This window comes from Nesoenas mayeri, assembly GCF_963082525.1.
Source record: "Nesoenas mayeri genome assembly, chromosome: Z".
Lineage (NCBI taxonomy): Eukaryota > Metazoa > Chordata > Aves > Columbiformes > Columbidae > Nesoenas > Nesoenas mayeri.
Window position 1 is genome coordinate 60,289,033 of NC_137542.1, and position 27,493 is coordinate 60,316,525.

The 27,493-nt window shown below is 38.4% G+C and overlaps 1 protein-coding gene across 1 annotated transcript in view; it reads right to left on the reverse strand.

The window, feature by feature from the left end:
* The window catches only part of LOC308051882 (interleukin-6 receptor subunit beta-like), a gene marked incomplete at its 3' end in the record, with an annotated part of 31,928 nt that extends 5,600 nt beyond the window's left edge, over positions 1-26,328 (reverse strand). The window contains exons 1-14 of the mRNA XM_080362531.1: positions 26,272-26,328; positions 23,725-23,772; positions 23,472-23,522; positions 19,454-19,565; positions 16,757-16,923; positions 15,543-15,682; positions 12,650-12,791; positions 12,406-12,488; positions 9,746-9,956; positions 7,962-8,120; positions 6,820-6,942; positions 6,086-6,238; positions 4,083-4,226; positions 2,400-2,496 (exon numbers count right to left, since the gene is read on the reverse strand). Coding sequence (XP_080218657.1) covers positions 2,400-2,496; positions 4,083-4,226; positions 6,086-6,238; positions 6,820-6,942; positions 7,962-8,120; positions 9,746-9,956; positions 12,406-12,488; positions 12,650-12,791; positions 15,543-15,682; positions 16,757-16,923; positions 19,454-19,565; positions 23,472-23,522; positions 23,725-23,767 — 1,625 coding nt within the window. The 5' untranslated portion in view covers positions 23,768-23,772; positions 26,272-26,328. The remainder of the gene's footprint in view (positions 1-2,399; positions 2,497-4,082; positions 4,227-6,085; positions 6,239-6,819; positions 6,943-7,961; positions 8,121-9,745; positions 9,957-12,405; positions 12,489-12,649; positions 12,792-15,542; positions 15,683-16,756; positions 16,924-19,453; positions 19,566-23,471; positions 23,523-23,724; positions 23,773-26,271) is intronic.
* Positions 26,329-27,493: the final 1,165 nt, after the last annotated feature.

The window sequence follows — 27,493 nt, forward strand, 5'->3', positions numbered from 1 at the left end:
CCTGGAGGGGGTTGTCAGGCATTGGAACAGCCTGCCCAGGGAAGTGATGGAGTCACTATCCCTGGAGGTGTTTGAAAGGTGTTTAGACAAGGTTCTTATGGACATGGTTTAGTGCTAGAGTTAGGTTATGGGTGGACTTGGTGATCCTGAGGGTCTTTTTCAACCAAAATGATTCTACGATTCTACTTAGAAGTTTACTTTCTCTCTAAGAGCAAGCTATTGCTGTTTTTAGCTTCTGTGCAATGACACTGGTGGCCTGGAAGAGGGTCTGCCTGGGATTCACAGACTAGAAGAGGGGGGACAACATGGCTCCTGCTCTACCCTTACTGTTTTGAGTTTGGCTCTTTCTGGGAGCTATTACATACGGTATCTCACTGTTTTACCTGACAGGAACCTAAACACACCTTTACTAAAAACTCACACCAGTTCCTTCTGCTGTAGAGGAAGGGATTTGTACGGTAGAGCTGAATTTACCAATCGATCTGTTCAAATGGGTTTCAACCCTTTCTTTCAAACACCTTCCTTGCACCCAGGGGCTTGGAAACAACAAAGCTGACCACAAAATACTATGGTCTCCAGCCTCCCTGGGTCACCCCCGCCGTGGGCACCACCTCAGGCATTGTCCTCTCTGGCCCTTCCCAAGAGGAGGAGCTGTAATGACAGCCTGCCTATCACTCCCACCACCCTGGTATGCTGGTGCTGGCCCCAGGCTGGCAGAGCCCAGCTGTGATTTCCCAGCAGAAGTGCAGCAGTAGGGTGGGATGGGAATTTCAGAAGGCATTTCTGCTGAGCTGATGGATCCCATTGGCATCAGTCACCGCTGACTGCTCATCACTGGCTCCTGTGTGAGTGGAGGGAGACCATCTCTCAGCATTTTTGAGCTGATCACCTTACGGTCAGCAGCTGCTCTCACAGCACTCTGCTGAGAGCTTTGTGGAATGACTCACCTCCATAGGAAAAAAACTCAAGACAGCTGTGAGAGACTGTGGGAAGCTATGTAGCCCGTCAGCCTGCCTTAGTGTTGGCTTCACTGTTGTCTGGTTTATTATTAACTGTAAAGCACTTTGCTTTGGTTTAGACTGTGAATTGAGGTAAAGCCTGAGGTTGTAGGATTACTGGATCTCCTTGTTGATCCTATGAAGATGAGTGCTTGGCTGGCTGGTGAGTGCTTTTTTACAAATCAAGCAGGCAGTTGAGACGAGAGAATCCTTGGGACCCTTCACCTCAGTTTCAGGTCTTCTTTACTACTACATACTTAATTGCTACTCTGTAGTGCTACACCAGTCTCCTGTGTGCTGTTTTTTCAGTTTTCTAAAAATTATTTCCTAATGGGAAAGAAGACCTTATGTTTAAGACAGCAAAGTTTGTTCTGTGTCAAAACTTCTGACCAGGTCTCAGAAGTTCTTGTCAAAAAGGTTGGATCAGATACACTGCAACTTGAAGTAAAATCTGAAAATTAAAGTGCCCAGGAGACTTAATGCAGAGTGTCACCTGTTTCCCAATGGCAAGGGCAGGAGTTTAGCCTGATGCATAAGCTAAAGTGAGCTACCCCACGCTATATGGCTTTCAAGCCATGAGTTGTACATTCTGTCTCTTCTGTCCTTTGGCAGCTGGGCTTTCAGCTTCCGAGGCAAAAAGGAGAAAAAGAGGGAGTAGTGTTCTAGGACATAAAAATAATATGAATGGCTGTATGCAACTGGGTTTATCAGAAAATGAATATTACAGTCCATTACTATAGAAGCCATTTTTCTTTTAGTGATATTGTATGCCTCTAATATTGTACCTCAAATTAATTTGAGTGGTGTGTACTTTATTACTATAGAAAATAATTTCTGCTACAATGAGAAGACCTCACCCATATCTTACAGGCATATTTGTTATTTTCTCTTTGTCCTACTCGTCCATCCATTACTCCTTCCCACTATGTGCTTACATGTGTATTTTATACAGTTAAAATCCAAATGCACTTGTAGAAAACTGCTTAGATGGCAACATCAATTTGTGTATACTGCTGGAATTTATTTTTGTATTTCAATAAAACAGACATGAATATCCCTTTGGAATGAAACAGCGAAAAATCAAATGCATGCTTTTTCCATATGCATAATCTATTTTCCACTGTGAGACATGGTCCTTGCCCCTTTCAAGGGTGTTTTAGACAGGAGGTAGTCAGGTAATTGTAGAAAAGGCAAAATATTATAGATTTTTGATGACCTACTTTAATCAGCTTGTAGTGGATTGTAATTGCTCTCACTGTGTAAATGAGTAGGGCGGCTTTTGTGTTGTGTCTCTTTTAAGTAGTGTTGCTTTTAATGACAAAAAAGGCCCAGTGCGATGAGACTCAGGATTAAGCAAAACAGAAGGCCTCCTAGCAACTTCAGATAATATTAACTTCTTACCTTTTAAGTGCCAGAGAACAAGTGAGAGGTGCAAAAACCAGAATGAAGAGCATGCTGAAGCAAAGACCAGTCACAAAGCCTTCAAATTCTCCTTTATCTGAGGAGAAACAGAGATTGAATCAGACTTGTGGTATCAAGTATAGGAAGGCTATATTGCCTCTGCAAGAAAAATATTTTAAACAAAAGTCAAGTTTGGGATTTTTTTTTTTTTTTTTGAGATCTCACCTTGTCCTGATAACAATAATACAGTTTCCGTATCTGGTAGGTGCCATGCTACACCTGTTAGCCACATTAAGACAATTTTGCCATTTGTCAACTCTTGTGGCAGACCTGCATCTCCTATTGCGTACATTAATATCTCCTTGAGATACTTCCCACCACCACCCCAGCCCCCTTAAGGAGATAAAGTGCTTGAAAGGTTAATGAAGGTTAATAAAGTGCTCGGGCAGAGAGAGCAGTGCTGCTAACACAGGAACACCAGCAGCCTGTGGTGTGGCGAGTGGGTCAGGATTGAGGTGTTCTTTACAGATAGCTAAATCAAACGTTTCAAAATAGCACCACAAAAACATGGTCAGTACATGATTGTGTTGCAGATAATGACAAACCATACCTGCAAAAAGACTGCTTGCTTTTTCTTTTCCTACCCACTCACCAATAAAAATATCTTTCATTAAAAATTGAACAGCTATTTTAATTTTGCTTTAAAAGATATTTGAACAGCTGCAAATTGCTTTGTTGCTGAAAAGCTTTTATGAAGAAGAAACCTGAAGTTCTTTTAATGGATTAAGTAACCTGTGAAATGTTGGGGAGGGGGAAAATAGTAAATGTAATGTTTATATTCAATTTAATCTCTTGAATTTTTAAAACGTTGTATTAAGTTACCTCTACATTTTTGTTATTTTTCTGAAGATTGAATCCTATCCAAATATATGTTTAGTAGAATGAATGAAATAGAGTCCTCCAGAAAATCTCCAGTGGAAACACTTTAATTTCTTGTGTTGACAGGAGAAAGGATTTTGGGGAGGGGGAGGAAGATGTGGAAACCCTGCTGATTTCAAGGAAGATTTTAAGTTTCTCTAACTTTTCTTTCAGCTTCACACTTGTGGCCATTCAGTTATTCATGTTTATACCTCTTTCACTTAATACGAAAAAGCTGCTGCGAGGAGAAGCCATTCGCATACTTTGGTCTCTGAATTTCACAGGTTATTTTCCTGTGGCTGATACTATCTTAGTCTGTTTGGTTTTTTTTTATTTAGAAAACCCCTTTTTTTTTTTTTTTTTTTTTTTTTTTTTTTTTTTTTAACAGTTAATAGCTCAGTGCTCTAACTGGAAACATGATTGCTCAGGATTTTGCCAACAGCACAGGCTCCTGAACTTAACTAGTCACAGGCACATACTTAAACTGCTGAAATCTATGTCAGGAATCAGCAATGTATAAAGTCTTCCCTGCATGTCAGGTAATGGAATACAGGCAGAGTTGTCCTGTGATGCATAGTTTAGGTCTAACAAAGGAAAAATTTTGAGTGCTTGCTATCAGTAACTAAGGATTTAATAATAAATCTTGTGCACAAGCACTTTATTACTCTTTGAAAAGCAGGAAAGGGTAGAGAATAATGTCATACATGGTGCATAAAGCAAGGACTGATGCTGGGTTTACACAAATGCATAGAGCTGCCACAGTACCATATTTCAGAGCGCTGAAAGGTTGTGAAAGAGTCCGAGGTCCTTCGCCAGCATTAGTGAATCCTGAAATCTGCACATGGTAGATGGTTTTTGCCTTCAGTCTAGTAAGATGGTAACTTGTGGTAGAAGAATTGACAGTAACAGCTGAAATGCAAGAGGGGTTGGGGAGGGAGACGATTAGATGAACTCTGAGGGCTGAGTATGTCAGTGTAACTGACTGGGAAAACAGCAAAATTTCTGTGCCCTAATCCACACCTGGGGGAAGCCACGCTGTGTAGGTGTTCTTTGGATGGGTACAAGATTTCCCAGAAATATTTATGTACATTTTAAATCCACAGGTAAAAAGCATGAGCTTTTACCATACCAAGGATGTGTAGGTGGTGACTGCAGAAGGCTGTTTATACTGCAGTACAGTAAAACACACCTAATGTGCTGAAGAGTGGCTTTCATTTTGGCTGTAACAGTTGGTGTAAGAGCTAGACCCTACCACATGCTTTACTCTCGCTACAGTGTTCAGTAGTTATTCACCTCAATTAATACCAGTGCTATTGCTCACTGTTGATTGGGGGGAAAAAAAAAAAAGGAAAAAAAAAAAAAGAAAGGAAAAAAAAAAGGGCTGCACATTGTCCTTCTCCTACTTTGAAAAGCTTTTAGCTCAACCTTTATTTTCTGATGGTGCATCGACCCTTCCCCTGGCCAGAATAACTCAATCAAGCAATCAAGGATGCTGTAGTATGCCTTTAACAGGGCAGAAATTACTTTTCAATTTTGCCACTGTGAATATAAGATCTTTGTCGAAGTGGAAATGGTGCTGTAGCCTACAAGCTTCCTTCCCCCAAATTCTCCAATAAAACTTTTCTTCCTGCCTGGAAAACATGGCAATGGAGTTCTGTGTCACTGTTGTATTGAATGATTAGGGCAGAGGCAAAAAACAATGTTCAGTCCTGAACACTCCACTTGTGTCTCCTCTTGTGTTTTCCGATGGACAAAAGGGGTGGAATAGAGCCCCACTGAAGATGGTGCCAAACATCCTGCTAAGGCTGTGTACTTTAAGCTTTTGTTACTTTTTATGGTCCTGTAAAGGCATGGGCCAACCTGAATCCTCAAACCCTTGCTGTTCTCTTTTGTTGGGTCCTAGGTACCATTTGTCTTCCACAGCAGGTCTTTAATTTTATTTGAAAGTCAATATATGCAAAGTTAATGTATCATTACTTATGGCAAGCAGACTTTCAACTGCAGACCAGAAGAAAAATGTTTGTCAAAAGAAATATGGGGAGGTTTTTTTTTTTGAAAGTCAAGTAGTTTGAGCTCACAACCATTTATATCAATGTATTGAAATTTCATGCTTTTTACTCAAACACAAAAGCCATTAATTTAAGAAAATTTTTCTAAAAATGAAAGTAACAAGTGTCTCTGAAAACAGGTAAGAAATACAAAGTGTATTTCCTGCTAATTGAGTTCAAGAAATAAATGTATGATTTCTTAAGTCCTATAGAAATTCTCAGACTCAAACTTGGCTGAGTTGCAATGAAACATAAAAGTGTTGTGACTGAAATCTTAATACCTTGGAGATACTGAGAGAGTAAATCCTATTTTCAGTGTTACTAGAAAATTCTGCACTAGTCTTCGAACTGTAAGTTTTAAGAAAATATTTCATTATCAATATTTAATTTAAGACTATATCTAAAAAATTCTAGGTATTCACAGAATCATATAGAGCAGGGATGTCAAAATCATTTTCACTCCTACATTTATGCAGTCCTAAAATTACATTCAGCCCTTTTAAGGCAACTGCAAGGCTGATGTGGCCCCCAGTGAATGTGAGTTTGACACCCCTGATCTAAAACATTAAAACTCTCACCAGGAACTGACCCTTGAGTGCACTCAATTCCCATAGAAATATAAGTAACCCAATAGGTGCTGCAAAAGTACTGAATGGTCTGTAGGAAGCTCTTCTGTTGTGGATCTGAGCTGCTGCTCTGTTCTAAGCAATGGTGACTTACTCAGAGACTTTTTCCTCGATGAATCTGTGCAGGTGATCCTATATCCCTGGAGAAAGCCCAAACAGTCTTTGGCAGCTATTTCGGTCCACTTCACAAATGCAGAATGTTTTGTGATATTCAGAATTGTCACATTAGCAGGACCCGTCCTAGGAACTTAGTAATTGGATAATTTCAGTTCTGCATCAATACTTACGCAATAGACATAAAAGACTGAAATCTAGCTGCTTACTATAGAGCTCCTGGTGTGATTCTAGCTGTCATAAACATAACGTAAAGGGTGGAAGAGAAAGTAGAAATCCCACAGAGTGGAAAAACTTCATCTTAAGCAATAATGAAGTAGGTAGAAATTGTGACTGATTCATTACAAACACTTTTGCTCCAATAGCCACATCTGTACTCGTTTCATCTTGCAATGAAGACTCTACCAAATTAGGATTGGAAAGTCTGAGTTTGGCCACAGTGAAATTTGAACTACATAAAGTAGCTCTGAGACTCTCTTTCTGTTATTTTGGCAATGTCATGTGTAATAATAACATTTCTGTGGACCTGTCAGTAAAGAAAAACATTCAGGTCATTTACTGCCAGGGAATAACTGCTAGGACCAAAGGCAATGCTAACTGGAGAATGCTGTTAAGTCACCTGGAAAAGAAACTTTGTATAGTATTTCTTCTATTGCTGCAGATAGGAAATGAGAAGAAATATAAGGGATGAGGTTACAAAAAGGGGAGGTATACCTCCTTCAACTGAGTAAAAGTGGGTCACTCCAAAAGTCTTTTCATGCCTTGTGAAATTTTCACATTGACACACATCAGTTGCATGTACCATTATTTTGTACAACTTATATGGCTGAAAATTGTCTGGAAAACAAATAAACATACATCAGGGTTTAATGAAAAGTTATGAATTATAAAGAAGGGGAGGATAGATAATTTTATAGCTTCCCTGTGTAGTTCTTACTTTCTGAGTCTCAAAGCATAGTATAAGTTTACAGTGATTTACGCTGAGTACAAAATACGTGCATCCTTCCTCAGTGTCTCAAGACACTTAATACAAACTATTTCAAAAGCAGAACCAGATATAACACAAGTTTACTTTTAAAAGATGACAGGCCTGCTTATAGTATCCTTCTGGAAAGCTTGAGCTGCTGAAGTAGGGAACTAAAATGGCTGTAGATACCTTAGTTCAAGGACAGATATTTCCCCCTTAGCTAACATATTTAAAAACAAGCAAAACAACTAGATGTAATGTGGCAGTGCAGATGTTACAGAAGGACCAAGGAAATCAGTGCATTAATGTACAGAACTTGGAAGGTAAATGCTCTCTACAGAAAATCCAGTCTCCTGAATGGCCTTTGCAAGAGTCACTTTGATTATTTTAATCAAGATTTTTGATGACTCCCCTGTAAAGTTATCCCTGGCTGCAGCTCATCATGCCTAGCTTGGTAAGCAGAATACTGAAGTTGAGAACTTAGGCTTTGAGAAGGACAGCCATTGAGATAAATCAGTAATATAAGGGAGACTGTAGAAGAGGAGTTTATACTAGTTTACCTAGGGACAAAGGAATGTTTTTTTTTTTTTTTTAAAGCCAGTAGTGTACAGGTCTGCTTGGAATGTGGGAAAGGAGATATATCATACCAGCAAGAGCAGGTTAACTGCATTTCTTGCTCAATTCTGACCAGAGGCGTCCTACTGAAAACTCCGCTTTTTATGTGCCTTGGTGTTGCTAGAAGTTAGATCAGCACTGGACAAAGATAAGAGTTGCATTTATCTGGATCTTCAGTTTGTTCTTAAAAACAGGATGAAAATCCTACCCCACCAAAAAATAACCAATAAGTGAAATGGTACCCCTGTAAAGTAGATGCAGTGGTTGCTGTTACCTAACGTGAAATTTCCAGTAGCCGTAGTTATTATTTTCATGCGCATATCCTCTTTACCAGTGCCCCAGTCAACCACAAAACATTTTGGATTGTATTCTGGCATCCAGGTGACAACTGCATCAGTTCCCTGTTTTTTGACATGGATTTGGCCAGGCAACTCTGTGAATAAATATACCATTAGAGATCAATAAACAGGAAAGCAATTTTCTCACTTTCTTTCTCTCTTTTGCTCTTTTTTGAAGATCATTCACTAAGCTGTTATCGTTGCAGGTGACCACTATATGATAAGGTTTACACTACTGTGTCAATAACGGAAACTTAGCATCTAAGTACTTTGCAACAGTCTATAGGAGCTCCAGTGTTAACTGATGTTCATGACCTTTAATTTCCCACAATTAAAAAAGGGGAAATATCTGTTCCAAGCCTTGGGAAGAGGAAGCCTGATGCTGCTATAAGAAATAACCTCCCATGAGCTGCTATTAACTGCTCTACATAGAGCAGCTACAAGATAGTGCTTACCTGGGAAAGGAGAAGAGGCTAATTATGAAATATAGCTATGTAATTTCATATACTCTGCATTTTTTTGTAAGGATCTTAAACATGTTGACTTTTTTAAAGTCAGACTTGACTGAAACTAAGCAAGGAGAAAAGCAACATGTTGTCTTGGGGTAAGAAGTGGATGTTGTGGCAGACTAGCTGGGGAAAAGTTGTGCCTGTGAGAAGGAATTTCTTTTGTGATCACACTTAAGGGAAGTGTCTTCCTGTTAATTCATGATAGATAGAGAGTACCTGCATAGAAGCACAACCAAATCTGAAACAGGTGTCTGGACAGAGCCAAGAAGAACAGTTTGAGAGGTTCAGTAAACAAGTAGCTGTCAGTCAAAAGATGGCTTGAGGCAGTAGTGTGTATTTCATCAGAAGAGAGCTAAAGCAGTCAAATGTAAGAGTAAAACCAAATTGTTAAGTCTTTGCAGGCCAAAGGAGAATAGAATGATGGGAGTATGTCAGAACATTCTGGAAAACAAATTAGTTGCATCTGCCTGGAGATCAATAAGGGTACTTGCACACTTGTTTACTTGTGCATGCATTTAAAAAAAAAAATCTTTGGAAGACAGATTTTTCTTATATTGCAATAACTATAGTTCAAGATTATAGCAAATGAAATTAGCTTAGAAGAAAAACATTGTTAAATAGATTTATTGTTTAACTGAAAAATGTGTATTTAGGCATCACAAAGTCTTACATATTCATTGGAATATGACATGTACATTCTATCTATTCCTCATCACAGGTGGCAGTAGGAGCAATACTGAAATAAAGGATAGTAGCTGGTCTCTTACTAGTTAGTTAGCTCAAAAAACTTAGATTTTAACATAATTCTGTGAACTTCGTTTAAACTGCTCGCATCTCCTAACTTTGAGTACACTCCGTAATCCCTTTTGATAGGTATATCTAGCACATAGTTATTTCTCTGGCTGGAGAATACAAGAAGTGCTAAAGAGAATGTTAAATTTCCTAGTCTGACAGTTAACTTATATTGAAATCCTTTTTAAGAAACAATACTGACTCTCACCATGCAAAATATAAGGTGTTTCAAAAAGATGTACCCAATTTGAAATGACCACTGCTTTGAAATTGGGCCCATCTTTTTGAAACACCCTGTATCAGCCTGGTAAATATTTAAGACAACTATTAACCCTGTATCAAAGATTGTCAGATGGTAGCCTAGAGATGGCTCATAAAACTTCTTCATGGCTCTAATGAACAAATTAAAAGGTAAGTACCTCTTGCAGAGAAATCTGGAACAACATAGATGGCTTGTGGAGACTCTCCTGCTTTGTTATAGGCAGAAATATTAACTGTGTAATAAGCCATGGAGAGATTCAGAAGAACTTTTCTATCCTTTACAAAGAGGCGATTTGGTGAATCCCTGCAACTGTTGGGTGTTCTTTCCACATTAATGTAATATCCAAGGATGTTCTCACTTTGTGTTACCTAGAGGAAAAAGATTATTATTCTATAAATGTTATTATGTCCTGTGTAGAAAAACAAGAGGAATTAAATTGTATAAACAAAATGTCACCTTTAATGATGGGGACAAAGTCCTACTGTTTTAATTAGGTCATTACAAATCAATGAAGCAAAGCATTTCCTTAAAATTAAGAGCATGCTTAAACTGAGAGGATTTAAGCACAGGATTAAGAGTTTTGCTTAATTGGGATCTTAGTTATGTGTATCCAATTAGTAATAACAGCAGTGAAGCAGCTGTAACATTCTCTACATTTCATTGGAACATACGCCTCATAATTAGGAACTTGAAAGTTAATGAGAGGTGTTTAATTGCAATTTATGCCTCTGGGAATCTTCATCTACTAGGCTTTGTTAGGCATCTGGTCTCTTTGAGGATAAATACTAGTAATTATATGGCAACTTTGGAATATGTTATATATCTATTGGTACAAACTTTTAGGTGATGATGGTTCTCTTGTTACTTTACTATACTAATCTTCATGAGAGATTGGAAAATGAGTGCACAGAAATTGAAATTACTGCAATCTAGATAAAAACTGAACTGAATACACAAAGGCTTGTGAATTCTGCAAGGATTACTTCTAATATCAAGCTTATTATCAAGCTATTTCTTGGCACAAAATAATAGTGTGAAGATACCAAAAAGCTGGGCGATTCGGTTATCTTAATGAAAAATTGCATAATTTTGGAGTAACATAGACAGGATGACATTCAGTAATTTAAAAGGCAGAGATACATGTTGACAGGAATTTCTGGTGAAGCTGGAAGCTCTTAAAATGGAAACATATTTTTCTTGAGATAGGAAGGCAAGAATTGGTGCCATCATTTGAAGCTCTGGTAAAGCTACTGGGGAAAGAGTGTTATAGATCTCACAACAGGCTTTGAAACAAGAAAGATTTCTGTGGAGGATAAATGATTCCTAAGATATGTGAAATATGAGGTCTGTCACACAGGAATAAACTGGTAGAATTTAACTTCCTTAGCTCAGCAAAATGCGGCTGGAAAAGGCTGGCAGTGCTCTATCCTGTGCAGTCCCGCAGGTGGCCCTGTGTTATTTGCAGCCATGAAAACAACATGTGCTGCCTGGTTGGGTGTTCAGAGCCAAAGCCAGCTAACCTTTGCCTGTTGATCTGAACCGTATAGAGGTTACTCACTGAACATTAGCAAAATTAGAGGAGCTGTGGCCACCCTCTAACGTTTTTAAGCTGTTTTCTTTGTTTCAGAACAGCTTAGATAAGCACGGCAACAGAGCTGAAGATTTTTTTTTTCTCTACATTTGACAAGTTAATTATTGAGTGCACACCTTCTCTCTGCCTCTTTGATGTTGAAAACACCTGGACTTGAACCTTAGATTAGCGTAAGTGTTATCTTGAATGAACGTCCTGGCCCTGATACTAAATTTAGTATTACTTTTTTTGAACTAAAGCATTTAGATGGAAAAGAATTTCTTCTCTTGGCATTTAAATTGGCATGTACAGTCTCTTGCTTTATCACAAAATGAATCATGTTCTATGCAGTTTTGCCTGCTTCTCAGGAGATAAGGGAGAAAGGGGATTTCTCATCCTTATCAGGAGATGAGATGTCTGTTTCCTCTGCTGTCTTTTCTTTCCCTTAACAAAAGTGCAAGAGGTAACTACAAAACTTTCCACATCAAATCTTTCAAAACTCTGCCAGTCTCTGTCCTTTCTGCTAGGGATGTCCTCTATGGGAAACTTCTTGAAGTTTGCAGACACTCTTTCTCTCAGAATGTAGATAGAATGTTAATTAGTTTCCAGGCAAACACATCTAGTAACACCTTCCTTGTTGCAATTGCATGTAGGCCCCTCAACTAAACCTTCAGGACTGTCAGCTGTCCATTTCTTACCAAGAAAACTTCATCTGGTAAAACTGCCTGATACTCCTGCTGTACAAGAGGAGATGCATCTGATGTGTAGGTTTGAACTTAAAATGTAATTATGGGAACTATGGAGCCAGATGCTGTTCTTGTAAGCCAGAGGCTCTTTTGCCATCCTGATTAAAATGCATTTCAGCTTCTGAATTAGTATATTTGTAGATTTGCCAAGCCTTTGGTGTCTCAAGAATATGAATACTCTCTAGGAACACGAGAAACACAATGTGTGTCACTTATATGTGCTAAAGACTTATGAAGATCTTTCAAGGAAAGCCTAATTCTGAGTGACAAACTTGAGGCACACCAATTTTTAATGCAAGCTGGAAATAATATTTATTCTAGTGAATGGTACTGAGCTTGGAGATCACTGTTTTAATAATTTAAATGTTAGTGTAGTTTTCCCTGGCCAGTTTCTAGCACCTAAAACACCACCATGCAAATGCAGTGAATCCTGAAGCACGTGTATACAATGTAGTCTCAATACAATGAGAAAGTCTATTTTCCTCTATGAATTAACATTACCTCCCACTTCAGAAGAACACTTCTTCTGCCTGGAGAGATTTCTGTAGTTGCATTATATGATATTCTTGGCTTGTTCATGAGTTCTGGTAAACATAGAAAAAGATGGAGACATGTGCTTGTAGTAATCAGTTTGATCTTCATATTTTCAACAGTACCCGACAATGCTATTTCATGTGATAGAAGACTTGAAAAAGCTTTTACATTCATGCTTATTCCCAGTAGGACAAAACTGTATTTCACTTACTGTGAGGGACCAAAATCTCTTTACTCCAAATGCAAACACAGTGAAGACCATCCTTGGCTATGCATCTGAGCTGAACAATGTATGAAGACATAGCGTTTACATTCAAAATGGTGACATTGACAGCATTGCTTTCTACAGGCACCTAAAACCAAATTATGATTAATTTATGTGGCAGCAATGAAACATAATCTTATATTAACAATTTTCTCAGCCAAAGGCCAGTGTTCTGACTGCAGCTGAGAGCAGGGATTACTACAATGAAAGAGGAATTACTACACATTTTACCCAAAACCTTTTGATACTTTCAAGGCAATACCCTCTTTTTCAGGAACTCCTTTCCCTCAGTCAGGGCATGTAACCAATAGTTTAGGTTTAAATATTGCTTTTAAAATCAATTAGGGATTGTATATACTTGTTTGCTGACCTAACTCTAAGCCTTGTTGGCATTCTGAAGAACAAGATATAAAGGTTATATATATACATACTTATTTATTTATTTATTTATTTATTTTTTTAAAATCCCCTTGTTCTAAATGCTGCAATGTCTAAATAGATTGGTGTGACTGATGTGGTGAGGAGCGTGGCTGTACTGAATGTGCAGCTGGCTATGCCTCAGCACCACAGAAGTAATGTGCGTCTGCAGCTGATGATGGCACTGGAGCTCCAGTGACTGTACAGGGAATGTAGATTGTCTTGAAGTAAAGACACCACCTGTGTACATGGAAATCCTTGAGCTGAAAACTGTAGGAGAAAATATAGAAAACTGCTGCTACATGCTTGAGCTATTTTACATTTCCCTAGACATCGAATGGTGGCTGCTATCAGAGCACAGAGCACCCTGCTTTAAATGGACCTTTAGTCTGATTAGTTCTAGGTGTTACAATGGTTTTGGTAGAAGTGCTATTACAGATTGAATATTTGTTTTATCATTTGCCTACTGTGAAGTTTGTTTTCTTAATTATATGTATTTCATAAAAAAACCACAAAACCAAAACCATACATACATACAAACAAAAAAAACCAAAAAAACCCCACAAATAAAACCAACAACAACCCACACAAATCCCCCACTATTAGATGACCAGTTCTTCTCTGGTTTTCTGCAGTGCTGCTGCTTCTTTTTTTTTTTTTCTTTCTTTTTTTTTTTTTTTAAATTAAAGTAATTAATTTTATATACTTCTGCTAATAAAGCTAGCTTGGTCACAAAAAAACCTCACAACACACAATACTACAGAAAAACAGAATCTCCTACAGAACAAGAAGGAAGTGGAATGGATTTAAGATACAAGCATTACATTACATATTACATGTACATTAATCCTACTCTTGAGAATTGCTACTTCTCAGCTAGCTTTATGTATTCTCTGAGCTTGTAAGCCCACACTCACCTTTTCCCTCCAGTCCCATCTGTAAATGCAGCCTACATTCACGTGTTTAGGAAGAGTTTACAGCCTAAATTCACACGATCAGCTGGATACATGGGGGATAATTAATATTCATGAACTGTAATCTTTCGGTAGTGGTCATTCTCATCACCTAGCGTGGCTATCTCTACCAGTCCCTCACATTACTAACTTAAATCTCCTGTCTCCTCTGTCTCCAGAATCTGTGGGACACGCATCTTTACTATTCTTACGTCTCTGCTCTTCCATGTGCTGTGTATCACATTGTCTGCACGTGATTATCAATTTGTTGCACTTCTGGGTGGAGAATGCTTGGGTATCTGGTTGTCCTAGAATGTTCTGAGACTTGCATGTCAATGAACGAGGTGTCCCTTTCAAGACTTGCAAGTTCTTTGTAATGAGATGAAACCTTTCTTACATAGGCCTCTCATGGTACTCCCAAACTGGCTAAACAACGTAGCAGACAGCTACAAGAGAAATGGAAAAAATATTATAGTTCTTCTGAAACAAAGGATAGAACATGGGAGATTCTGGTGGTACAGAAGAGGTGAAAAGACTTCTGAGAGAGTAGAGATGGCCAGGAAGTAGCAACAGTTGCTTTTCAGACTGTTTTCTTCTTGGGGTTCAATTCTACCTGATAAACACATATTCTTCACACAATTACAGAAAACAGCTTGAAAAATGAACAATTTCAAGGACTCTGTGTTACAAATCATGCATATGTACATACTAGGTGGTGAAGCCTTTGCATGATATACCAGATGACAAGGCACAGGATGAGCAACCATTGCTGCTGTATGCAATTCCTACTGAAATTATAACTGTTTTTCCACCTCTTTCTTAGTCCCTCTAGTTCTAGATACTGTCCTCTTGCTGCACATTATTCTCACTGTACCACATCCTAAAATGCTTCTTGGAAGTGATCCTGTATCACAGAGAAATTATTTCCCTTCTTGTCAAAGATGGAAATCTGGCAAACTGATGCAAAAAACCCCAAGTGTGCAAGGTATGAATTGTTACATTAAAAATCACAGCAACCTGATCTCTAGTCAGTTTGAAAAATTAATGATACTAGCGAAAAGGTAATATGGCCTATCACCTAAAGTGCCTTTGAGTTTATATGAGTTAATCATGCTCTGAGTTTATATGGCATTTCTGATATCCTCTTCAGCTTTTGTATCACTGATTGTTGTAATGTCTCATCAAGGGGCTAATGAACCAGCTAACATACTATCCTGTTGTTTTTTTTTTTTTCTGTATAAAACTATTAATCCTTCTTTCCCAAACAGCTTAGGATCTGTCAGAACAAAACTAAGAGACCTTTGTGAGATTTGCCTACAAATTATTTGCATGCTGTGCCTCCTTGCTGTCCGTGTTGCGTATGCTCTACAGCAGCATCCTGCTGACGTCCTGCTGTACGTGCTGTGTACTGCTGAGCTGATGGCAAGGCAACTCAAGTTCTCAAGTGACTGTCATCTGGAAGTACTTACCAGTGTCCACCGAGTGGATTCTGTAAATGCCTCTCTGTATCTCAGCTCATATGGTGTAGGAGTTGCAGGCAGGGCCCAGTCTATTATCAATCGGTTTGTGATCTGATAAGCATTTATGTTAGATGCTGTCAAGCACTTCCCTAAAATGGGGAATATGCAGCTGTTATAAATGCATAAGAAGCAGGAAAGCTTTGGTAATTGTGACTGTCAGGTGCAGTTTATAAAAGATACAAGACTTGGCTCAGAATACTGAACACAGAAAGACTTTAAAAAGACTGGAAAGAAATAATTACTAAATCCTTATGGTATCAACAAAATAGTGTTGTTCCTCTTGCCATTCTTTTGTGGATGCTTCTACTGATTTCAGGAAAACCCTTTTTCTAAGCAGATGCTATTCTGAATGAGTCTGAAAGGCAAAATCAGAATGTCAAGAGTACCTATGATCGTGAATTGTATAAAAATTTCCAGAACATTTTCCAATTTCAGCAACTGTGTTTAACTATATAAGTGCAAATACATTTTTACCTTTCCCTCTAATAAACACAAAGTGGTCAAAAGCCTCCAGAGGAGGTTGTAGTGATAATTTGGATTGCACTGGCCGTTCCCCCCAGCAATGAGAAACATAGTTTTTTCTTGGGTTATGATTACTCTGAGAGGTGGAAGTTTTGGGAAGCTCTTAAAGTTATCCCAGTGACCAGATACTGTCTTTAAATAAACAGCTACAGGCCACAGTTAATAAGATTTCTTTTTTTCATATCTCCTCTGCAGTACTGTGTAATGGGTAAGTGCCCTTTGAAAAGAGCTGAACTTTGAATTTTCTCAAAATGCTAATGCTCTATAACAAGGATTACTTACATGCATGGAATTGAGTCAACCTGCTCTTTGTAAACCAATAAAGAAACCATCAAAGAGAACACAAGAAGCTGGTTAAATACTATGGAGAAGTATCACTATATCTTTTTTCTGGATATGACTATTTTAAAGTCTAGCAAATTATTTATAGTAAAACCCTTCTTCCATAAAAGATGATAGAATTCTGCTACTGACTTCAGTACAGATTTCATCCAAGGAAGCCAAACTGCAGTGTAGCTCTCTCAGTCAACAAAAATAACAACTGTATATTGGGAGTTACAAGTTTGGAAATAATCCTTAAGAAAACGCTAACATTACTTCAGCTGGTCACCACAGTAACACAACTTGAGAAGACACTGTACCTGCTTTGCTTGGTGTAACTGAGATGTTCTTCCCTTTCACACAACTGCCATGGGGGTAATTCACTACTATCCAGATAGATGCAGATCGCTCCATGTAAAGATTTTTGCGTTTTATTGTGATGTAAGACGATGATGTGTTTTGCTGAAAAGGTCTTGGAATTCTGTCCCTTTGGAGAAAAGGAGGCACAATAAAACGCAAACACTTTATCGGATTATAGTTACTCTTAGCATCATTAGAGCAATTAGTAGTTTTCCAGGTACCTATATACAAAATTCAGCATATTGAAATCTTGAAGATGAGGCCTGAGCAACTTGAAACAAAGTGTAATTCCAGTATGCCAGAAACTAACAAATTTAAACATGCAAATCCTTCTTGCATGGTGGAGAACAGTTAAATTCCATAAACTTGTGAGGCACAGCATGATACAAGACAGAATCCATATGGCCTTCTTTCATATCTACAGTAAGATATAAGAGTGTTTAGAAGGTATAAAATTAAATTAGAAATTACTTCATAAACTCTACTTGTCACCTACCATAGGGGGACCTAAATTTCTTTTGAACAGCAAAATTTCCCAGTTACCTGAATCTACATTACCACAAAGGTATGAAAAACCTCTTACAAGTGATACGCCTGTCTTCTGACTTCTGTTCCTGCAAACCACCAGAGTTTGGCAAAGATATTTAAATGCCAACTGAGTCCTCAGCCTTGTAGACTTCACTTGGTATATCCAATGCACAAAGAACAGAAAGTACAAGAGGTTTAAGGCCTTACATGGGAGGCTGTTCTTGCTTTGCCTAGGGTTTTTTTCCCCTTATCTCTCTCATTTAGTCTCTGTGACACATAGGACAGATTTTTTTTTTCAAGGTTAAAGCTGTGCCAGTTTAATGTTCTTAAAGAAATGGGCTGGCATACTAACTGCCTGCCTACATAATTCAAGCATTAAATGTGCTGATCATGATACAATATTTAATAACTGAACAAAGCCACTTGAAGGTTCCCCTGCCTTCTGCTTCAGACTAGTTGTGAATCAGCCATCAATATTTCAAAGCATGATTTTGAATGCTTGGTTGGAACTTCTCTGTGGGAGTGTTTTTCTTTAATCCTTTTCTTCCTGACAACTAAATCATAAGGAGCAAGGATAAGGAACAATTTCAATGTCAAATTGCTGTTACTCGCAGAAAGTGGTGATGTCCTCATCTAGATGAGCAAAAAGCCCTTTCAAACTTTTGTTTTCCTTATAACCCAATTAAAAAAAAAAGGAGAAAGGAAGTTTTTTTCTTGAAGACCACTAGGTTGAAGCCTAGAAGACTAAGGTTCAAGTCCTGGCTCTGGCTTGAGAAAATCAACATCTCTGTGAGGCAATTGCCTCCCTCCTGCCCCACCCACCTATTCTTTCACTCTTTTTTTCCTGCCTTCTCTGTTCAAAACATCAACCCTGCAGCCTAGAAACAGCACAGTCTAATTTTGGCTGAGGACTGTAAGAGCCACTAGCTTAAAAATACTTCAGCTGATAGCATCTCTACAGAAGCAGAGCCGTTTCACACGTGCTTCTCTCCTTCCAAGAAATTTGTGCTCCTGGAAGACACAGGAGGCAAGACAGCAAATGCAGTGGGGTTTAGTGCTTATTGCAAGTCGACATCTGCTGCCAACTCCATTGGGGAAACATTGAAGGTGATGAGGGGAATAACCTCAGCCCTGAGGAGGTTGCTTTGCTCCTCTGCAACATGCAGAAGATCACTCTGGGGAATTTCCCAGTGTAGTGACATTTCCTTAGCTTCAGAAGATGCTCTTAACTACAGATATTTTTTAATTCAGAGTGGTGGGTTATGTGGCAAAATAATCAGTAGTGAGTACCAGAATTCACCAAAGCCATACAGTGTTGTGTGTACCCTATGATACAGTCTCGCAGTAAAGTTCACTTCTTCTCATCTCACTTCTCTCTTTCTAAACATAGCCTTAACCTCATGGGAGATCACAAATATGTAGCTATAAAATGCGGAAAATCCATTTTGTAATGCAGATACTGAGACAGAAAGCTGCCTTTTTTTAACAAACCTATGGGCAGCTGTTGATTAATCTACCTATCCACATTTTACCCAGCTTCTTAGTTTTAGCTTTTTCAAAAATGCGTAACTGAAGACACACATATTTTAAGATAATTGGTTTAAGATTAACCCTGCAAATTCTGTACATCTATTAAACTAACACCTGATAATCAGAATTGCAAGATAATACTTAAAAATCTGTTTTTCTTATGTGACACATCTGACATCGCCTTGGATAAAAGGTGTAACATAATTTATAATGTATAACAAAGACCAGCTTAATGCCTGTTGTTTTTTTCTGTGTTTTTTTGTTTATGGTTTTTTTGTTTGTTTTGTTTTTTACTTTGAATACATTGTAATTGATTACTCAGTGGAAGTCAATAGACGCAAACAAACATAATTGATTAAGGTGGTCTTTGGCAATAGCATTTCAAACAGTGTGTTGGAGGTACAGAAGGACATATAATGACTCTTACTGAGCTCTTACCAAACCAACAGATAATGGTGAGATGTGAAGAAAGATTTTGACCAGTATTGTGTAGCAACCTACAATGTGATTTAATACATTGGAGCAAAATTCTGGCAGGTAAGAATCATGCCAAAAAGCAATGACAGCTTTTGATTTTCTGAAAAGATTTTTAGACTTACCATTTTAAGCATATAGTATAATTAATGGTATTCGGAGCACTGGGTAGTGGCAGCCACATACAGGTTAGATCCTCACTTAATTCTTTGTAGCATACCAGTTCGTTGTCCCAGTCTGCAAAACAAAACATGTGGACTGCAGAAGACCCATTGCAGACAATTGTTTACTATTAAAATATGTGAGGTGACTATGAGAAGCAAAACCAAATACAAAACAGGCCAGACCTTTTTGTGCAACAAAGTACCAGCTAGCTGCATGAGTCCTCAGCCACATTTACAGCAAGTAGTTCACTGATGTTTAGAACAAGGGATAGTGACATTTAGAAAGATTAAACCTTATCAGTCTAATGTTTCCAGGTAAAATCTAGTTTTCTTAAAGTAGAAAGGGTTAACTCTTCCTGTACTTTCTGGTGCCACTATCAACTGTTATGTACCCAACAGCATAATGCTGGAATGCTTGCTATGGCATTTCCTACAGCTCTGGTATTGCTGCACCTTTGAATGGTGTTTCTCTGTCAAAATAGTGATATCTTGCTTGCTGCTTACCTCTGCAAGTTTTGTTGTTTTGTTTTAATAGGGGTTTTTGTTTGGGTGGTTGGGGGGGGGGGGTTTGTTTGTTTTTTGGGTTTTTTGGGTTTTTTTTTTGTTTGCTTGTTTGTTGGTTTTTTTTTTTTTGGGGGGGGGAATGTTTGTTTGTTTTCTTTTTCAATTGTGAATGAAATATCTGTTCTACTATTGGCACTGAAACTGCAGAAACAAACTGCATATATCTAAGGAAGCATTATTAGCTTTTGACCCTCTGCTTTAAGGAGAGTTATTGCAAGATAATCTCCTTAAACCAGAAGAAAAAGTTACTGTGAATCTCTGCCCTAGGAGACCTTAGATTTTACCTCCCAGCTCTGCTCCAGTTTCACACAGTTCCCATCTGACAGACAGTGCTTTCCTCGCCACTGTTTCTGGAAGCAGTCAGTTGTCCCCCGAAACCTGCATAAAGCATTGTCTTCTGGTGGGTTACTCTGGGCCTGGGGAGAAAGCCCCTTCCCTGGAGAACCTGGAGCATCTGCCTTGCATGGGAGGCAGGCACTGTTCACCCACGGCATTATCAACTGGACTTGGCAACAGCTCTGCCAGGAGCAGCTTGTTGACTGTTAAGCAAAAATATATAGACATTTCTGAAAGTATAGGCCAGAACTGACCACACTCACCCTTGTGAAAAATTTTGGAAATTAATGCCATGCGATTAACTTGGGAGAAAAAAATGAGAAAGGAGCTGCATTTTAGTAACACCAAGGGCCACTGTGATTATTCTGTTATTTCCAACTGCCAAGAATTATAGTGGAGCTTCTTGCAAAGCATTATACACTGCAGCATGGGACTAATTATCAACAGTAGAACCAATTGACTAGACTCCAGAATTACTCCAATACCATCAGTCACCTCTATCTGAGGTTCAGAATAGTATACTATTCCTGGAAAGAAACCATATGTCACTTCTATTATTAGCTTCATAAAGATTACATTATAAAGCAGGAGAGCGTAAATTTATGCACAAAATGACTTGTACTTAATTTTTTGAAAGAAAAATATGAGGCTTTTTTTGCAATTGAACATATATATTTTTCAGCTGAAGAGAAATTGAAGTCTGTTAGCATTCTTAAATGAACTTGTTTTTAGTCTCTAGCAGTTAAGATTATTTCAGTATTTCAAAAATCTCTTATCAGAAATAGTAGTGATAAAATATGACTGTTCTCCTTTTGCTTTCTCTCTTACTGTCTGAACTACTAGTTCAGAAGAATCAGCCATGATGTCTCAAAGTACCACCCACACTTTTAAAAAAAAGACCCTGAAATATTTTTTTTTATCTTCAGAAAAGTAGATAAGGATCTCAAGAGGTATAGAAAAATAAAGGTGACAAAAATGAATTTTCCTCATGAGTAGAGTCACACATTATTTATATCGATTAGGTTTAACAAGTTGCCAACAGGCCCATTAGTCTTAATTAAGAATGTTTTGCTATTTGATAAGCAAATATGAATATCTCTGGAATTTATGTTACAGCATGGTTATGGTATGTCATAACCTAAGCTATGAGATAAAAGATCAGTCTTTCTCTTTGCTTCATACAGACCTGTTCCTTCCTACAACCTGAGTTACGAAGTATCTTTGGTATTCTTTTAATCACTCAGATGATAGCTGTATATTTAACTTACAAGTTAATTTGGACCAGAAAGTGTGTCAGGTGAGTATAGCTTGGACCTTAATACCCTCACTCTATGACACTTACTTGCTACTTCTAAAAGAAATGTGCTTTTCTAATAAAGTTCTGCTGCATCAGTGTGTGCAGCTTCCTTTTAGGAAGGTGGAGCTCAAGTCTTCCTTGTTTCTACAGCAATATGAACAACTACTGAATTATTTGCTTTCCTAGTCTGACCACCAAACCAAATCTTGGCCACCTCATCCACGAACGTGGTGTTCTAACAACTGTGGAAAGCAGCAGCTGCTTTCATATTACTCTTTTACTCTGAATTAAGCCTTTCATTTACTTGGTGTTTCTGGTTTTTGGTAGTGTTGTTTTAAAGAAACACCTGAAAACAAAACCTTTTTGGAACTGCTGTAACACTTCATGTCAATACATTTGTAACATACTGCTTCTGAAACTATTTGAAATAACAGTTCTGCAGAGAGTGATGAGAAGGAAGTATTTTCACTCTTCTACCAAATTTCTACCAACTTCTTCCCCAAATAATTTCTACTAACTGAGGTCCAAGTGGTGACCACAGTGTTGCAGACTTGTCTCTGCTTACAGAACAGGATGTTGTATTGTTCCTTATGCTCTCAGTGTTACAAAAAAAACTCTGGATTTCTCTGTTAGATGATGGTATTCAAACAGACAAAGAAAAAATAGTAGATTTTATATGTGGAAATAGTGTATTAGCTCAGCTAACACCCTAAAGCATCACCCTGCTGCCAATATGCTCAGCTGCCAATATACTGAAGTGCTATGTTGCTTTTTCTAGATGAACATACTGAATGTTGCACACTTTTTTTTTCAGTTTTCTTGTTTGTGGGTATTGGTTTCCACAGTCACATTCAAATTTATCCTTGTGTTTTGCTGTTGTGTTTTTGCTGCTGGTGGTGGTTTTGTGTATTTTTGGTTTGTTTTGGGGTTTTGTGTGTGTGTGTTTGTCTGGGTTTTTTTTTCTGTGTTGCTTACCATCAAAGAACAAGCTTATCATTAGTTCTTCCCAGCCCTAAATAGTACTAGCCCTAAATAGCCCTAATAGCACTAGTCCCGTACTGGTCCTGTACCATGTCTATGCTTCAAGGGCTACGCAAAGAAGGAAAAAAGATTTTCCCCATTCTAAATACATCACAATCCACTTTCTTCTTCTTAAATAAAAAAAAAGAAAAGAAAAAAGCAGCTTGATTTTTTCACTCTAGAACTTTTTGGGTTTTTCTGGTGTTCTCAGTAATGCTTTAGTTGAATTTAGTCTGATTGGCTAATAGCAAGGACTAGCAAATTATTTGTGGCTTATCTCAGAAGAATATAGTCCTCCTGATAATATCTTATGCAGTGCCACATTATTTTCAAAAACCTTGCTCTTTGCTGCATCTCTGTACAAGTAGGATATTTCTGCCTACAAGAAGTTCAGCATGAAGTAAGTACACCAGATGACCACCAGCTGCTGTGTAATAACCTCTATTGAAATGCGTTGGACTGATCGTTTTTGCGATTAGCAGTAATTAATCAGTTAAACGTGGAGTTAATTGTCACGCATAAACACGACACATTCTAGAGCCTTTCGAAATCACGGCCATTTGTCCAGAGGCTGCTCCACGGGAAGGGGGCAGGGGCGGTGGGCGGGGCAGAGGCAGTGGGCGGGGCGGCGAGGGCCAGTGGGCGGGGCCGGGGCAGTGGCGGGGTCGGGGGGCTGTGGTCTTGCTACAGCCGGCGGGTTCCTGCAGGGGCGTCGGTGTCCTCAGCTGTTGGGTAAGGGTGGCGGGAGAAATATTTACCCACCTGGCAGCTGCTGGCAAGATGGAAAATCCCGGTTTATGCAGTTGCAGGAATCTGGGGAATTAAAAAAAAAAAAAGAAGGGAATCGTTTAACAAGACAATTGTAAAAGGAATAGGAAAATCCTGCTACTGGTTGTTGTTTCTCCTATTCGCAGAATTTAATTTCCTTGTGATTTTGGTAATTCAGCCTTGTCTTTAGGAGTTTTTTTTTATTCTTTATAAATAGTTGTAAGTTATGCAGCAAATGAAAACTCACCAGTTGCAAATAAAAAGATAGCTGCCAGCAGGGGATTCTTCATTGTCTCTGTAAAGAGGCATAATGATTACAATCAACATCACGCCGTCTTCAGTCTATTTTTCACACTTCCTCTTCAAACTTCTTTTTCATTCCACTACCTATACTGTTACTGGCTGAACACAAGTAAGAAGCTTATTAACGACAGTGTGAGAAACACTAGGGCTTCTAGTTATTAATTGTACCTGTGAAATTCTAACAACTTTTGCACAAAACAGGAACTTTCTCCCTTGGGGTTTGTAAGAATTCACAGTGAGATTCTTAACCCTGTCTGAGGTATCACCAGTGCAAGCTGAATTAAACTCATATAGGTACTTCAAACTTCTTTGAAAAACCTAGCCTAGATGTCAATGTGAATTAGAGATATTGATATAAAGAAAAAGTCGAGGTATTTGACTTTAATATGAATGCTTGGATACTGCAGAAGCAATAACAGGAGAAGACCCTGACTATTTTCGCTTTCTGATTTCTTTCCCCATTCAAAGTAACTTTACCACTACAAAGATTCTGTATCTACATTGTTGGTAGTAACACTGGGAGCCACAATGTAGCAAAAAATCACTACAGCTGTAAATCAGATGTGACTGTAAACTCTACATCCATGAAGTCTGGTTAGAGAACACTTGAAATAACTCTAGGCACAGAAGCCAGCAGAGCCACCACAGCTGGTGCTGCTTAAACAGTAAAGGGAGATTTTCAGAAAATTTTGCTACTGTGAGAAATTTCCCTTCTTGGCGTAGAGAGCTGCAATCAGAGGCTGGATTCAGACTTACTTGGTGATATGCAAATTATTAACTTATCTTGGCAACCATGTCATATTTCAGAGTGAGAACTGACTAGCAAAAAAAAAAAAATAATAAATTTAAAATGAATCATTTTCTTAAAGAGAGTTACGGGCATGCTTCTGAGCCTGGCCTACAGTAGGAGTGGGTGACTAATGCACCACCTATATCTTATCAGATTGTCTGTAAGGGCACAGCCATGAAGTACAGTGAACAGGGAATTCTACTGAGTGTTATAGGGGGTTTCCTAGTGATGAAATCATCTGGGCTTGGGAGTAAACTCCAAAATGCCGAAGTGTGGTAGATACGGTGTGTGCCTGCAGGTTCAAAACCCCTCTTAACTCTGTGACCCCAAAATCAGCCATGACAATGCTTCCCACAAAGAACAGCCAAGAGGATGGTGCTAATTTATGAGCAGTAAGGAAAAAACAGAAAAAGAGAAAATGCAGATCATATGTAAGAAAGATTTAGGTAGTAGGTGTTGAAGAGTTGGAGACTCAGAGTAGCATAGAAATCAAGAGATGGAGAAAAGTATACAAACTATATGTGTTGGTTTGACATGGTCAGGATAATCACATCTAAAATAGCCTAACCCAAATAAAAAACATGTAAGTAACTCAATGCAAGAGCAGGAAACTGGATTCAGCATCCACAGAATTAGGACAGAGCATAATGGAGAAGAACAAATCCAGTTACGCAAGTCCACGTCCTCTATGCCGGAGCTCTAGGTCTTAATGTGAATGTTAGTGTCTTTTAAAGAAAAAAGCCAATTGTAGCAAGTACAGAAAATACATTGCCAATCAAAATAGCAGAGGAGATAGAATCTCAAAAACTAGACTTTGTCATAGAAGTAAGAACCCATTTTTAATTATAGCTCAACTATCAGGTTGCCATAGTAACCTTTTAATGTATAACAAAAGCTGAATTATTATTTTTGAGGTAAATTTTGCATAGAACCACTTTTTCAAATGTTTAATGTTTCAGCTCTTTCACTGCTATGGGTTTGTATTGGAATTGTACATGCCTTAAGTTTTCTTATTATTCAGATAAGGATAAATTATTCCATCTCATGTGATATGCTCAAAAGTGCAAAATGACTGGGAGGATTCCACTCACTTTGCTTCATTTGTGACCTAAACAGTTTGTCAGACCTAGGTTTATGCATTATTATAAATATGTTTTTCTCTGAATGCTTTTCCTTCTCACTTGCTTATTTAAGTTCTTCAGTAAAAGACCACTCAGGCTCTCAGCCTCCCCAGAATGCAATCTTGAAATAAATCGACTCTTCTATTTATATTGGGTTACATCAAGTAGATTACTAGAAACCCCATAGCATCCTTCTCTGTTGCCTGCCCCAAATTTATCTGTTACCTGTTACACTTCAAAGGAAAAATAATCTCTGCAGATGGATGGGTACAGTGGGGAACACGGTGCTGGCCCACTCGTCCTGCTCCATCTCTTGTAGCCTTGCACAGGGGGATTGGTCAGGCTTTGAGCTTGTGCGTATATTTTTTGCAGGTGACCCCTGTGCCTATGAATGTTAATGAACCAGGAGGGGGCTGAGATCTTTGCTCAGTCCTAAATATGTCCCAAGACAGTCTGGGTTACCTGGGACCAGCAACCTCCCTAGAGTGCACTCAGAACTTGGTGGGCAGCTGAAGCAGAATGTAGACGGCAGAGATAAGGCATCAGGAAAGGAATCTTGCATTTCTATTTGAAGTCTTACCTTGTATGAAGTGCAAATAGTTAAGGTCTTCATTTTCTACTGGTTGAATCTGCGTGTATTTTTTTCTAGGTCGCTGTTTCTCTGATGAAAAGTTCAGTTCCAATTGACTCTAGTTGCTCTGTTCCAGAGATTTTGTAACAAATTCAATATTGTAGCAAATTCAAATTCAATTCTGGCCTATTGGTAATACATATTGAAGACCTATATCTTTCCACCATGGACCTAAAGTAGAGCTACACTATTTTTCACAAGTTATTTCTCATATAAATCTGCTTTTGATAAGCAGTTCTCCAGATCTAACAGATTCTTACAGAATGTTTTTTTTTGCTAGAGAAATGCATGAGCATCTGAATTCAAAGAGCATTTCTCATGTGGTCTTTGAGACAAACAAAAAAAATCCCACACAGCTCTTAGCCACACCCTCTGGGGGAAATTTGCTGCGATAGGGGGAGTCTCCACCACACACTCTCTCATCCTCTCTGAGTTCAAGTTGCATTGTGAAGCAGCTTATCATTCAAACAGTTCTGTGGTATCTTAATGAAAATCATGCTTCACCATAGCACATCGATCGAGTAGAGAGCGTAAAAAAATTATATAAGAGATCTGCCCTGGAGGTTCAAAAAAGTCCAAGTACAGATGAAGCATGAATGTCACTGAATAAACCAGACAGCCAACACAGAATGCAGAAGAAACAGAGATTTGTGTTTGCTTGAAGATTCCACTGAAGAAAAAAAAATGAAGAAAATGAAATTGATTTCATTAAAACTAAATGTGGACTGAATTCTGCTTATACTAGAATAGGTCTGGGGTCTCACCGCTGACAGTGATGTAATACTAGATGTCCCTAAGTGTAAATGCAGAGTTTTGCCTAGTGTATCAGCTAGAACACTTATGAGACATGTATAATTAGATGAGTCAGTCAACTTCTCTTTATTGCAGCACCACAGTTAGTGCTACAGGCTTGTTTGTGGGATAATGGGAGGAAATTCTCCCTGTAGGAGCTCAGACCAGTGGTTTGAAAACAGAGTTCAGCAGACACATGTTGGTCGAGCTGTGCAGAGAACCAGAATCTTAAGTATTGTGATTTAGGTTGCCAGATCACCTCTGAGCACATCTTGTTGGTTTTACTAAGTTGTAGTCTCCGACTGCTCTGTAAATAAAGTTAGAGTCTGCTTAGTTTTGTGTTCATTGTGTCTTCCTGTGCAGCCAAGAATCAAGGGTC